We start from the raw sequence: 15,523 nt of genomic DNA, 5'->3' as shown, positions 1-15,523 counted from the left end.
CAGGGGTGAGGGATCATCTCATGCTATTTTTAGAGCAGATGTTTATTTTGTCCTAAGGACAGGTTACTCTCATGATGGTGCAAACACTTCAACAAGTGTTTGTCTTATTCCTTTACATTTTTTTAATTCATTTTTGAGGCTGTTTGAGAGTTTGGAATTCTTATTTGTCAACATCAGAGTTATGTCATCCGAGTTCTCATTCTCTTTCCTGTTGACTCACTCAATAATTTGAAAAGGATTATTCCCTTTTTTTGGTAAAAGGTTCTCTCCTGGGCCACCTTTGTGCATCTAGCATGATACTGGAAAGTAAATATTTCCTGTTGAACAGGACCCAGAAACAGAGACTGTGGTGCAAGTGGTGAGACGCCGAATTTCTGGAAGATTCCTCCCCATCTAGCCCTTTATAGTATTTCAAGCTGTGCTCGACAGGTGTCCCTAAAACCTGGCCTAATTTGTGAGATGTTCTTGCTTCTTTTAGATAAAGCATTCCGGAGAGAAATGACTCAAACTTTTGGACCCTGTTCTTTTCTTTTTCAATGAAGTATAATTGACATATAATACTATATTAATTTCAGGTGTACACTATAATGTTTAATAGTTGTATGTATTACAAAATAATCGCCACAATGTCTACTTAACATCCATCACTGTATATAGTTATAAAAATGTTTTTTTAATTTATTTATTTTTTAATTGAAGGGTAATTGCTTTATAGAATTCTGTTTTCTGTCAAACCTCAACATGAATCAGCCATAGGTATACATATGTCCCCTCCCTCTTGAACCTCCCTCCCATCTCCCTCCCCACCCCACCCTCTAGGTTGATACAGAGCCCCTGTTTGAGTTCCCTGAGACATACAGCAAATTCCCATTGTTTATCTATTTTAAGGAGATCAATCCTGGGTGTTCGTTGGATGATGCTAAAGCTGAAACTCCAATACTTTGGCCACCTCATGCGAAGAGTTGACTCACTGGAAAAGACTCTGATGCTGGGAGGGATTGGGGGGCAGGAGGAGAAGGGGACGACAGAGCGTGAGATGGCTGGATGGCATCACCGACTAGATGGACATGAGTTTGAGTGAACTCTGGGAGTTGGTGATGGACAGGGAGGCCTGGCGTGCTGTGATTCATGGGGTCGCAAAGAGTCGGACAGGACTGAGCAACTGAACTGAACTGAGAGTAATTTTCCGTGTTACTCTATCCACACATCTCACCCTCTCCTCCCCTCTCCCTGTGTCCAAAAGTCTGTTCTCTATGTTTCTCCATTGCTGCCTTGTAAATAAATGTCAGTGTCATCTTTCTAGATTGCATGTATATGCATTAGTGTACAATATTTATCTTTCTCTTTCTTACTTCACTCTGTATAAAAGGCTCTAGGTTCATCCACCTCACTAGAACTGATTCAAACGCATTCCTTTTCATAAAATGTTTTCTTTTGTCATGAGAATTTTTTAAGATCTATTCTCTTAGAAAATTTTCAGATATGCAATAAGTATTCTTAACTAAGTCACCATGCTATATATTACATGCCCAGGACTTATTTTATAACTGCAAGTTTGTACCTTTTGACTCTCTTTACCCTTCTCACCACTCCACCTCAAACCTCTGACAACCACCGATCTGTTCTCTGTATATATGAGCTTGGTTTGGGACAGGGGGTAGATATTTTGGGAGTTTTTAGGTTCCACGTATAAATGAGGTAATATTTGTCTTTCTCTGTCTGACTTATTTCATTCAGCATAGTGCCCTCAAGGTCAGTCCATGTTGTTGAAAACAACAAAACTTCATTCTTTCTACGGCTGAGTAATATTCCATTATATATACATATATATAAACATCTTCTTTATCCATTCATATGTTGATAAACACTTGAATTGTTTCTATAAGTTGGCTATTGTAAATAATGCTCCAACGACATGTGGGTGTATATCTTTTCTAATTAGTGCTTTCATTTCCTTTGGATATATTCCCAGAAGTGAAATTTCTGGATCATGTAGTAATGCTTTTTTAGTTTTTTGAGGAATTTCACACTATTTTCTGTGGTGGCTGAACCAATTTGCATACCCAATAGGTATGCAAAGATTCCATTTTTTTCCCATCCTTGTCAACACTTGTTATTTCTTGTCCTTTTTATAATAGCCATTCTAACAAATGTGAGTTATCTTATTGTGGTTATTATTTTAACTTCCCTAATGATTAGTGATGTTGAGCATCTTTTCATGTACCTGTCGGTCGTTCATATGTATTCTTTGGAAAAATGTCTATTTACTATATCATGTCTTTCATCAATATTGTTTATTTACTTGTGTTACTGCAAATGTTTTAGAATTTTCATGTTAAATAATAATAATAACAACACTTTGAAGATCATGGGCATCCCTATCTCATTTCTATCTTAATAAAAATGATTCAAGCAACCCCCCAAAAAAAAGTATATTTAGATTTAGATCTTATGCCCTTTTTTAATGGAATTACTTTTCTCTTTTTTCTTTCCTTGTTTTTTTTGCTGTTCAGTTACATGGGTTCTTTATCTACTTTGGATTATTAGCCCCTTATCAGATATATGCAAATACTTTCTCCCATTCAGTATATGTTGCCTTTTATTTTGCTGATGGCTCCTTCACTGGGCAGAAGCTTTTCAGTTTGAGATTTTATTGCCTTTGCTTTTGGCTTCACAGCCAAAAATCATTATGAAGACTGATGTCAAGAGGCCTATTGCCTATGTTTTCTTCTACAGGTTTTATGATTTCTGGTCTTACATTCAAGTCTTTAATCCATGTTTAATTAATTTTTGCTTATAGTATAAGACGGTGGACCAGTTTCATTCTATTGCATGTGGCTATCCAGTGTTTCAACACTATTTATGGAAGAGACTATGCTTTCCCTATTGTATACTCTTGCCTCCTTTCCCATAAATTAATTGATCATATATTTGTGGATTTGTTTCTGGGCTCTGTGTTGTGTTCCACTGATCTATGTGTCTGTTTTTATACCAAAACCATACTGTTTTCATTACTATAGCTATGTAATATAGCTTGACATCAAGAAGTGATTTCAACTAATTATCAGAGAAATGCAAATTAAAAACAAAATAAGATATCACCTCACACCTGTCAGATGGCTATTATCAAATGAACACAACAAAAGTTTTCAAGGATGTGGAGCACAGGGAAACTTGTACACTTTTGGTGGAAATGTAAATTGGTATTGCCATATGAAAAACAGTATGGCGGTTTCTCAAAAAACTAAAAATAAAACTATCCTATGATCTAGTATTTCCACTCCCAAATAAATATACAAAGAAAATGAAAACACTGATTCAAAAAGACACAAGTATAATCTCTACATATAAAATAAATATGTCACAAGATATATTGTGCAGTACAGGGAATATGGGTTTTCTGGGTGGCTCTAGTGTTAAAGAACCTACCTGCCATTGCAGGAGATGTAAGAGGCCTGGATTCAATCCCTGGGTCAGGAAGATCCCTTGGAGGAGGGGACAGCAACCCATTCCAGTAAGTCAAAAAAGCAGAATTTTACATAGCATGATACTTCAAAAAGAACTTATTCAATTAAGTTCCCCATGGTTTTATCTAAAAAACTATCTTTTTACAGTTTTCTTGTAAAATACAATACATGACAGAAAATACATAAAACATTTATGCTAAATACAATGACTATAAAGAATAATTAAAAGACAAATATCCCATAGCCACTACAAAAGTCAAGAAAGAGGGCATTGCAAGAACTCTGGAAGTCTTGTTTATTGTCATACTTTTTTCTCCCACTAATTTCTATTATAAATTTCTTTGCTTTATAATTTTTATTTTGAAGAAGGAATTCATAAGACCTGGACTCCATCTTAGGCCTGTTCATGCTGATCATGCTTGGCCACCTCTCCAGTGGACTCTGAACTCTGTGCTTAGTGCCTATGGAAACTACAATAGAAAGATAAGACCCCCTCTAGATAGGGGAATCCTGAAGAACACATCCAGGTTACTCATCACCAAAGAGAAAACGTACTCTAATCACCCCAGCCTCCGGACAGGTCTTAAATTCTTTCCATGTCTATCGGAATGTAATCACAGACTTATTGATTATTAACTGTTTGAACACCTAACACATGAATGATGGGGTTATTGTGATTGTATTTACCCTTCCCTTGTTTTATGTAATCTCAAGGAAATTGGGTTGATGGGTTTGACATACACATAGGGTATAAAAGATTTTCACAAACGATTGTCAGGATCCTTGGCTAAGAGGAGACTCTGCCTTGGGCCCGCTGGTGTAATAAACTGCACTCCACTATCTGCATTGTCCTTCTGAGTGAGTTTGTTTCCCGAAACGCGAGGCTACAACAATTTATCTACTAAAAATAGTTTAGATATACTTGTTTAAAAATATCACTTAAAGGGAATCTTTCACTTAACGTAGGCTATTTTAAATGTTTTATATACAGTAAAATTCACTCCTTAAATTGATTTCACTTTGATCAGTTTTTGCTGATGGATTTTGGAAATCTGTTGTCAGGTATGTCATACATTTGGGATTGTTATACCTTCCTGGAGAAGTGACCCCTTTTGAATCATGCTGTATCCTAATCCCATAGACAGGAGACTGATGGGCTAGTCCATAGGGTTGCACACAACTGAGCGACTGAGCATGCACAGGTATCCTACTTTACTCTTGGTAATGTTCCTCATTCTGAAGTCTACTTTGATATTAATACAGCTACTCCACCTTTCTTTTGACTAATGTCCATTTGGTATACTTTTTCTAATATTTTACTTTTAATTTGTTTTTTTAATTTAAAGTGGATTTCTTGTAGAAAACATATTATCTTGCTTTTTTCCCCCAAATTACATTATCACTCTTAACTGGTTTCTTTAGGTCATTTGTATTTAGTCTAATGGGCTTCACTGGTGACTCAGCGGTAATGAATCCACCTGCAATGCAAGAGACACAGTTTCAATCCCTTGGTCAGGAAGATCCTCTGGAGATGGAAATGGCAACATTCCAGTATTCTTGTTGAGAAATCCCATGGACAGAGAAATCTGACAGTCTACAGTCCACGGGGTCCCAAAAGAGTTGGACAGGACTTAGCAACTGTTGGTCCTTTAATGGACCAGAACCTGGTGGTCCAGAGTCGACCGACGAGAAAGTAAAGGAGATAGAAAGAGGCTGATCTTCCTTGGTTTACCCAGAAAGCCAATAAAGCCCCTGCACGGGGCTTGCTCTGTTCACAAAGGCCTCAGGCACCCTCTCGATGGGGTGAAGGCACAGAGCGCCTTCTCAAGAGGTTCTTAGAAGCCCGGGCGGAAAGTGAACACAGAGAGCCTCTACGCTCCAGGAATTAACCTGAAAAAGAAAGAGAGGGAGAGAGAGAGAGAGAGAAAGCAAGACACGGGGACGAAAGCTCTGATGGAAGAAAGGCGTTTTAATCAACATGGTGTGGGCATATACACTGTAGTTATTCTCGGCAAAGATAAAGATTAAAATTCCAGACTTACAAAACATAGGGGATCCGTATTAAAGAAAGAGAGTTGTAAATAATCACTTTTACCATATGGTTCATAAAAAGGAAGAGGGTACTTATCACCGTATAGAAAAACTATCGAAGGAAATGCCTGGATTCCTCAGCCCCCTGGAGAGGTTTGCTTCTCCTCTTAATTACTGAATATTCAGGAATTAATAAGGAACAGAGAATTCCTGACAGATCCAAAACAGCATACAGGAAGCCTCCTGTTAGAAGCTTCCTGACAAGCAACTAAACAATAAGAACAACAGTTTAATCCAATACCTGAAATGGTTAGATTAAAATCTACCATTTGGGGACATCCCTGGTGGCCCAGTGGTCCAGTCACTAGTTGAGGAGTTAAGATCCCACATACCTCGTGGCCAAAAAAACAAAACATGAAACAGAAGCAGTTGTAAAAATTTCAGTAAAGACTTTAAAAATGGTCCACGTCAAAAAAGAAATCTTTAAATAAAATCTACCATTTTGCTAACTGTATTCTACATTTAACTATTCAGTTCTTTTTTTCCTCTTTTTTTACAGTCTTTGGCTTATTTTTTATGAATCCGTTTAACTCCATTATTGCCTAAAGACTTGTATCTCTTTTTTAAGTTTTTAAATGGCTGTCCTATAGTCTACAATATGCATACTTAATCAGAGTCAACTTCAAATAATATTACACTACTTCATATGTTGTATAAAGGATTCATCCAATTTCCCAATTCCTCACTCTCACCCTTCGGGCTATTTTTTTGTCATGGATTTTACTTTTATCCTATAAAAAACACACAAAATATTGGTACTATCTGTATTTTTTTTATTTCATTTCCAGTACTTTTCATTTCCTTGGTGAAACCATGTATCTGTCTGATAACAAATTCCTTCTGCCTGAAAAAATTAAACATTATTCCTAGTACAGGTCTACTGGCAATAAATTCTCTAGTGTGTATAAGAAAGTATAAACTTCTTCATTTTTTTCTAACTTTATTGAGGTAAGGTGATAAATATAAATTGTACTTTGGGATATACAACATGGTGATTTATTAATAATATATGCATATATTATGAAATGATTACCACCTCAAATTAGTTAACACATTTATTCCCTCAGATAGTTACCTTTTTTGTGTGGTGAGAACTCTTAAGCTTTCTCTTAACAAATTTCAAGTATAATACAATATTATTAATTATAGTCACCATGCTATACTTTAGATCCCTGGAACTTATTTATTTTACAACTGACAGTTTATATCCTTTGACCAACATGACCAACATCTTCTGAACTCTCCCACTCCCTAGCCTCTGGTATTCACTATTCAGAGAGCTGGTTTGGTGAGTTCACTATTTTAGATTTCATATGTAAATAAAATTATACAGTATTTATCTTTTTGGATTTCACTTAGCACAAACATCCATGTTGTTGCAATTGGCAGAATTTCCTTCTTTTTTGTGTGGCTGAACAATATTGTGTAGCTTTGGATATTTGAGTCTTTTGTGGTTTCATAAAAATTTAGCATTGTTTTATTTCTGTGAAAAGTGTTCTTGGAATATTGGTGGGGTTTGCACTGAATCTGTAGATGCTTTGCAGCAGTATGCACTTTTTAACAATATTAATTTTCACTTCATGGGAAATAGATGGAAAAACAGTGGAAATAGTGTCAGACTTTATTTTTTTGGGCTCCAAAATCACTGCAGATGCTGATTGCAGCCATGAAATTAAAAGACGCTTGCTCCTTGGAAGGAAAGTTATGACCAACCTTGATAGTATATTAAAAAGCAGACATTACTTTGCCAACCAAGGTCCGTCTAGTCAAGGCAATGGTTTTTCCCGTGGTCATGTATGGATGTGAGAGTTGGACTGTGAAGAAGGCTGATCGCCGAAGAATCGATGCTTTTGAACTGTGGTGCTGGAGAAGACTCTTGAGAGTCCCTTATACTGCAAGGAGATCCAACCAGTCCATTCTAAAGGAGATCAATCCTGGATGTTCATTGGAGGGACTGATGCTAAAGCTGAAACTCCAATACTTTGGCCACCTCATGCGACGAGTTGACTCACTGGAAAAGACTCTGATGCTGGGAAAGGTTGGGGGCGGGAGGAGAAGGGGACGACGGAGAATGAGATGGCTGGATGGCATCACCGACTCTGTGGACATGAGTTTGGGTGTACTCCGGGAGTTGGTGATGGACAGGGAGGCCTGGCGTGCTGTGATTCATGGGGTCGCGGAGAGTCAGACACGACTGAGCGACTGAACTGAACTGAATTTTTTTATTCTGTGGACACAAGCTAGACTGCCATTTATTTGTGTCTTCTTCAATTTCTTTCATCAGTGTCTTATAGTTTTCAATGTACAGATCTTTCACTCCTTGGTTAAATTTATTTAACTTAAGTATTTTTATTTTTTGATGCCTGGTGGCAGGAGTATTTCTCACCTATGGCTAAGAGAGGCTGCTGCTGCTGCTAAGTCGCTTCAGTCGTGTCTGACTCTGTGCGACCCCATAGACGGCAGCTCACCAGGCTCCTCCATCCATGGGATTTTCCAGGCAAGAGTACTAGAGTGGGGTGCCACTGCCTTCTCCGGTCTTGTGCTCTAATTTCCTCTAAATCATTTCTCCTGGGGAAAATGTTTGGTTGCTGCTATCGCTGCTGTCACTTCAGTCGTGTCCGACTCTGTGCGAACCCATAGACGGCAGCCCACCAGGCTTCCCCTCCCTGGGATTCTCCAGGCAAGAATACTGGAGTGGGTTGACATTTCCTGCTCCAATGTATGAAAGTGAAAAGTGAAAGTGAAGTCGTTCAGTCGTGTATGACTCTTCCAACCCCATGGACTGAAGCCCACCAGGCTCCTCCGTCCAAAGGATTTTCCAGGCAAGAGTACTAGAGTTGAGTTAAAAGGCTGTTTCAGGATTTATAGTTGGACCAAGGTTAGAGGGCCTGCCTCAGAAACATAGTCTTTTCTGCCACTCAGTCCTTGGACAGGCACAACTGGAGGCTAAAAGCAGCCGGAACTGGGTCACAGATTACTTCAGGATTCACAGGCAAACAGCTTGGTGGGACTGTTACCTGGGCAGAGGTGAGCATGACTCCTGCTGGGTTTCTTTGAGGAATGGCACTGGTGGAGACCAAGGACAAAAATGATTGAGCTGAGCCGACAGGAAGATGAGATTATTTGTGAATCTGCACCCAAGACCTAAGTCAGTGAGTCTACATCTGTGTGTCAGTTTGCCTTCTTAAAATGGCATTCTTTGGTCATGGACTTCCCTGGGGATTCATAATATCTTATCTGGATCCCAAAATTTCCACAGAGGCACTTTTGTCCTTGTATTGCTGCCAAATTATTATTGTTGATGGGGGAATATAAGGCCAGCACTATCCTGATATGAAAGCCAGACAAGGATACCACAGGAAAAGAAAAGTACTGCCAGTATCCCTGATGGATATGCATGGGAAAATTCTCAGCAAAATATTAGCAAACCAAATTCAACAACACATTGAAAGGATCATACATCATGACCAAGTGGAATTTATTTCTGGGATGCAAGGATGGGTGAACATAAGCAAAATAATAATGTGATATACCACATTAACAAATAGAAGAACAAAAATCAATGACCATCTCAATAGATACAGAAAATGCATTTGACAAAATACAACATCCTTTCATGATTAAAAATGAAAAAACTGTTAACAAATTGAGTATGGAAGGAATATACCTCAACACAATAAAGGCCATATTATGACAAGTAAACAGCTAACATCATACTCAAATGTAAAAGCTTAAAAGCTTTTCTTTTAAGCTCAGAAACAAAATAAAGGTGTCCACACTCACCATTTCTATTTAACGTGTACTGGAAGTCCTAGTCAGAGCAACCAGTCAAGAAAAAGAAATAAAAGTCCTCCAAATCAGAAAAGAAGGTAAATTTTCTTTGTTTGCAGATGACATAATCTTATATATAGGAAATCCTAAAGACTCCAGCAAAAATAAAAAAAGAATTGTTAGAATTATCGATAAATTCAGTAAAGTTGCAGGATGAAAAATCAGCATATAGAAATCAGTTTCATTCATATACACCAACTATGAAATATCTAAAAAGGAAATAAAACAATCCCATTCACAATAACATCAAAAACAATGAATTAATAAGAATAAATTTAACCAAGAAGATTAAAGATACATACACTGAAAACAGAAGGACATTGATGAAAGTAATTGACAAAGACCCAAATAAACAGAAAACTAGCCTTTCATGGATTGGGAAAAATTAATACTGTTAAAATGGCTCCCACGGTGGCTCAAACAGTGAAGAATCTGTCTGCAATGCAGGAGACCCAGGGTTGATCCCTGGATTGGGAAGATCCCCTGGAGAAGGATATGGCTACCCACTCCAGTATTCTTGCTGGAGAATTCCAGGGACAGAGGAGCCTGGTGGACCACAGTCCTTGGGGTCACAGAGTCAGGCACAACTGAGCAACTAACATACACATCCAAAGCCATCAGGTAGATTCAATACAAGTCCTATCAAACTTCAATGGATTGTTCACAGAAATAGAAAAAACAACCCTAGTATTTGTCTGGAACCACAGAAAACCCCAAATTGCCAAAGCAGTCCTCAGAAAGAAGAAAAAAGCTGGAGGCATCACAATTCTTGATTTCAAACTATACTACAAAGCTATAGGAATCAAAACAGCATGGTATTGGTATAAAAATAGACACATAGACCAATGGGACAAAATTGACAGCCTAAAAATAAACCCTCATATATATAAGTACAACTAATATTTGACAAGGAAGTCAAGAATACTCTATGGAGAAATGGCATTGAGTGCCAATGAAGTGTCAAATTCACTTATAAGCTGCCCTGGTAACCAGCAGTGAAGATTTTCTCATTGACTATCATTCACCTTTCCCTAGGAGTAATATTTACAGAAGTGGTTTAAGAGGATCCTAGAAAGAAGCCTCAGTTCTTTTAGAAGAAAAACGAAAGACCAGTGATTAAAAATCTCATCACATTTACACTGGTTTCATATTCCCCATTCATAAAAAGTGAAATCAGAGTAGAAATGGACAGTTTGACTAGATAAGTCAAGTAAATGGCTTCTGCCATCTTGGATTTCCCTCCACAGCAAGTAAGGTCATTCCACATCATGATTAGGTCATTCAGGGAAGTTCCTATCTAGTACCAATCACCTGATTATTTCAGTGAAAGACTCCAGGATATTTTAGTGGATTTAATTATAAAGTGGCCAACAGAATTCAGCTTCCTATATCTCTATGTTGTAGTGCTTCATTCAAGCTGCTAGGTCACTTCAGTCGTGTCCAACTCTGTGTGACCCCATAGAGGGAAGCCCACCAGGCTCCCCCGTCCCTGGGATTCTCCAGGCAAGAACACCAGAGTGGATTGCCATTTCCTTATCCTCATTCAAGCTAGAGGGAAAATATTTGTTCACAAGCATGTCTCAGTTTCAGAATTAGAATCATGGGAAAGAAAACTTCCATTTATTGCACTGACCCCCACAGAAGGTGATTCCTCAATGGAATGCAATCCCTGCAGTGAAAAGCCTCCTGAAATTTACTCAATATTTCCCCTGGATTCTCTGTTTCCTTGATGAAAAGAGGAGGCACTCCAGGGGAAGCAAGGAAGCCAATTGAGACCACTTGGGGAGAGACATAGAGTTTTAGAGTAACCCCTGAGAGGAAACATGGATTAAACACTGTTTCATACGTTAAATGTCTCAGCAAACTTAGAAAATAAAACTCTGGAGGCTCCAGGAGGGAAGTAAGCCCAGTCAACCACATAAAATGCCCTCACCTGGAGTTTTCCTCATCAGAGTTAATGATGAGGACATGCTTTTATGTTCAACTCTACCATACCCGTATATCTCTTCAAACTGAGCCAGGAAATCCAACAGTGTATGTAAGAAAAAAAAAGGACTAACTATTCATGTTACAATCACTAATGTGATATACTACAGAGTGCCTTTTACTTTATAAATCTGGTTAGTCATTATTCCTCTGTATAAGTATAGTGTAAACATTCCATATGTGAACACAGAACATTTTTGTTCATTGGATAAAAAGCCATGGACCCTTTATGAAGCCTATTTGTGAAATGAACAGTTAGCATAGATCATGTGTGCCATTTTTTCCTATTGTATGATTTTGATGATTATTAGAGAATATCTTTCTGAAAGCAATCTCTTTCCAGGTAGTATACTCGTCCTTCAGACTGCCGGAGAAGACAGAACACCAAGTGAAGAGCATACGGAAGGAAACTGTTTAATCAAGCTACTGTTCTTGAAGTGGGTGGACTGGTGAGTTGACTGGTTGGCTGGCCAGTCGGTTTCTTGTATTGGAAAGAAGAGTATGAAAAAACTGGCCCCTAAGTTTGTCCTCATGTAATGATTTATGAATCCCCAAAGCATAAGAAACAGTGTGTGTATGGCATAAACTTGTGATATTCCATTCTAATACCCTAACTATTCCCAGCAAGTAATTCTGGAGACTTTGGAGGGTGGAGTTATGAAGAATTTAATTGAGTCAGTTTATTCCATCAATGACAAAATAAAAATTGACAGCTCTAGACTTTTCTATTAAACTTCCCACTTTTTGACCATCCCACTGCTTATCTACATTTTCACCAAAAGCTGCAGGAAAAATAATGTCACTGCTAATAAATCTTATAGGACACTGGCAGAAAAGATGAAGTGAGATGTGAAGCTGTCAAACCTAGAGGGTTCCAAACTGTTGTTCACATTAAGCAGACATAGTTCATTTTTTCGGAAAGAAAAACAGGAAGCACAGATCTCATGATTCTGGTTTAAATCTATGAACTTGGATTTATTTCTGACCTATTACAGAGAAAGTGATTTATTTATTCTTTGTAAATAACAGTCTGGGAATCTTCTATCAAGCACCTTATTCAGTGAAGATGGTAAACAAATATCTTTTGGATTCAACATTGATTGGAAAACTGGACAGCTTTAGACTTGAATGCTCAAGCTTCCTTTTTATGCTTCCTTAAAAACCACCAATGGGAGTATTCCAAATCTTGATTCATAAGTATCATACATGATCCTCCTTTCAATTTCTCTGTTCTTTTATGCCTTTTAAATTTCTTTATCTCCTCTTCCTAGCAAAGTTAAGACTGGTGACTTCTAATACACAAGGCAGGAGATCTGAATTTAATAAGATAACTGAAGGTTGAAACTATTATTTTTAGGTCTCTTGTTGTTCAGTTGCCAAGTTGTTGTTGCTGTTGTTCAGCTATTCAGTCACCAAGTCATGTCAGACTCTTCACAACCCCATGGACTGCAGCATGCCAGGCTTTCTTGTCCCTCACCATCTCCCAAAGTTTGCCCAAGTTCATGTCCATTGCATTGGTGAGGCCATCCAACCATCTCATCCTCTGTCGCCCTTAGGCCTCTTAGTGTTTTCTTAATATTAATCAATTACAAGATTACTCTGTTGTGTGAAATACATAAAGATTTATACATTTTGTACAATTTTTAAATATACAAATTTTAAATGCATGTACTGAAAAGTACATGCCTGTCCAGATATTTGAAAATGTCCTCACTTTCTTTTCAGAGAACAAAGTTAATTCTACCAGATAAAATTGCAGATAAAACCCTGTTTGACTGTAGATTCCTTTAGTTGTTTTTATCATCCAAAAATACTAACTAAATGAACTAAACTTTTATATTGAAAACACCATTTTCTTTATCTAGGTAGGATCTGAATATAAAAAGCAAGATAGTTTATTTTTTATAGTATGTGTAAAAAATGTGAAATTAAACACATAAATAGGGATATTTTAAAAATAATAGCAAATATTTATGATATACTAGGTCTCTTGTAATTTTTTTAGGCATCACTCAAGTGGAGAAGGCAATGGCACCCCACTCCAGTACTCTTGCCTGGAAAATCCCATGGATGGAGGAGCCTGGTGGGCTACAGTTCATGGGGTTGCTAAGAGTCAGACACGACTGAACGACTTCATTTTCACTTTTCACTTTCATGCATTGGAGAAGGAAATGGCAACCCACTCCAGAGTTCTTGCCTGGAGAATCCCAGGGATGGGGGATCCTGGTGGTCTGCCATCTATGGGGTCGCACAGAGTCAGACACAACTGAAGCGACTTAGCAGCAGCAGCAAGTGGTTAGAGTGATATTTTAAAAGAAAATTTTAAAGGAATTTAGGAATAGCCTCGAGTCTTGAGTGTCATGATATCTGTCACAAATAATTCAGTTGATTAGGTTATTCTGAAAAGATAGTGTTCTGGAGTAATTTTTATCTCCATGTGTAAATCAGCTAATTCTGGTGTGTTGCCAAAGGCTTAGATCAACCTCATGCTAGCTGTCCTCAAAATATGACATTGTTGTTTTATAACAAGGTATGCTAAATAAGAGAAAGTGGAAGAGTTTGTGCATGAAAATCTATAGTCAACTTTAGAAAAAAACCAAAATCAGAAAGCATCTTCTTAAGGATCAAAATATAAAAGAAAGAAATTTTCACCACTGGTTGTACAAACTGATGTGGATCTTTCTGCATTGGATTCTAACAAAATAATACTGAGATTTAGATCCATAGTCAATTCAAAATAAGGTGAGATTTATTCCCACTTCATTTTAAAATACCTCATATATTTTAGGGTAGGGTTTAGGTTCCCTTCAATAAAATCCTTAAGATATGAAGGAAGCAAAGTAACTTGGGTTCTCTCACGTCTTTCTTCTTTGTAGATTTAAGATCCATGAACAGGTCAGCAACACACATTGTGACAGAGTTTATTCTCCTGGGATTCGCTGGTTGCTGGGAGATACAGATTTTTCTCTTCTCATTATTTTTGGTGGTTTATGCCTTGACTTTGGCAGGGAATGGAGCCATTATCTGTGCAGTGAAATGGGACCAACGACTGTACACCCCCATGTACTTTCTGTTGGGAAACTTTGCCTTCCTTGAAATCTGGTATGTTTCCTCCACTGTTCCTAACATGCTAGTCAACATTCTCTCCAAAACGAAGGCCATCTCATTTTCTGGCTGCTTCCTCCAGTTCTATTTCTTCTTTTCTCTGGGTACAGCTGAATGTCTCTTCTTAGCAGTAATGGCTTATGATCGGTACCAGGCCATCTGTCACCCACTGCACTACCCCATCATCATGACTCGGAGGCTCTGTGGAACACTGGTATCTCTCTGCTGGCTCACTGGATTCCTTGGCTATCCAATCCCCATTTTTTTCATCTCCCAACTTCCCTTCTGTGGACCCAATATCATTGATCACTTCCTGTGTGATATGGATCCACTGATGGCTCTGTCCTGCGCGCCAGCCCCCATTACTGAATTTATTTTCTATACTCAGAGCTCCCTTGTCCTCTTTTTCACTATTATGTATATTCTTCGATCCTACACCCTGCTGCTCAGAGCGGTTTTTCAGATCCCTTCTACAGGTGGCCGGAGAAAGGCCTTTTCAACCTGTGGTTCTCATTTAACTGTGGTGTCTCTCTTCTATGGGACAGTCATGGTAATGTATGTGAGTCCTACGTATGGCATCTCAGCTTTGATGCAGAAAATCCTCACATTGGTATATTCAATAATGACTCCTTTCCTTAATCCCCTGATCTATAGTCTTCGCAATAAGGACATGAAACTTGCCCTGAGAAATGTCCTGTTTGGAAGGAGAATTAGTCAAAATTCATAAGCCAATAAAGTGTCATACTTCCAAGTTCTAATGAAGAATAAGGTGGAAATGTGTAAGTTCTTTCAGTGGTCTTATAGGCTTTACTCTGAGTAGTTAGAGGCCATTTTTTTTTTCCTAGAGATGTGCCTAGCTTAAATATCTATGCTGACTACTAAAACTTTATAATTCACTGGACTTCGACATGCAGTAAAAAATTTTTAAAGACTGTCCTTATTGGAATTTTTAAAATGGGATTGTTATATGAGGGAAAGTAGACACTGCTGAAAGATTTATCATAAGTTTTAGGACAAGTCTAATGACCTTTACCAAATGGTTA

The 15,523-nt window shown here is 37.9% G+C and overlaps 1 protein-coding gene across 1 annotated transcript; it reads left to right on the top strand.

Annotated features, from left to right (window-relative positions):
- Positions 1-14,262: 14,262 nt before the first annotated feature.
- LOC129563001 (olfactory receptor 11H4) lies at positions 14,263-15,207 on the top strand. Its single transcript, XM_055436570.2, has one exon. It carries the CDS (start codon positions 14,263-14,265, stop codon positions 15,205-15,207), a length of 945 nt encoding a protein of 314 aa, XP_055292545.2.
- Positions 15,208-15,523: the final 316 nt, after the last annotated feature.

Source organism: Moschus berezovskii, chromosome 9, assembly GCF_049115385.1.
Source record: "Moschus berezovskii isolate FMDL1 chromosome 9, NW_MosBer_1.0, whole genome shotgun sequence".
NCBI classification, from domain to species: Eukaryota; Metazoa; Chordata; class Mammalia; order Artiodactyla; family Moschidae; genus Moschus; species Moschus berezovskii.
The sequence above is the reverse complement of the archived record's forward strand: the minus strand, read 5'-3'. Positions and strand labels throughout refer to the sequence as shown.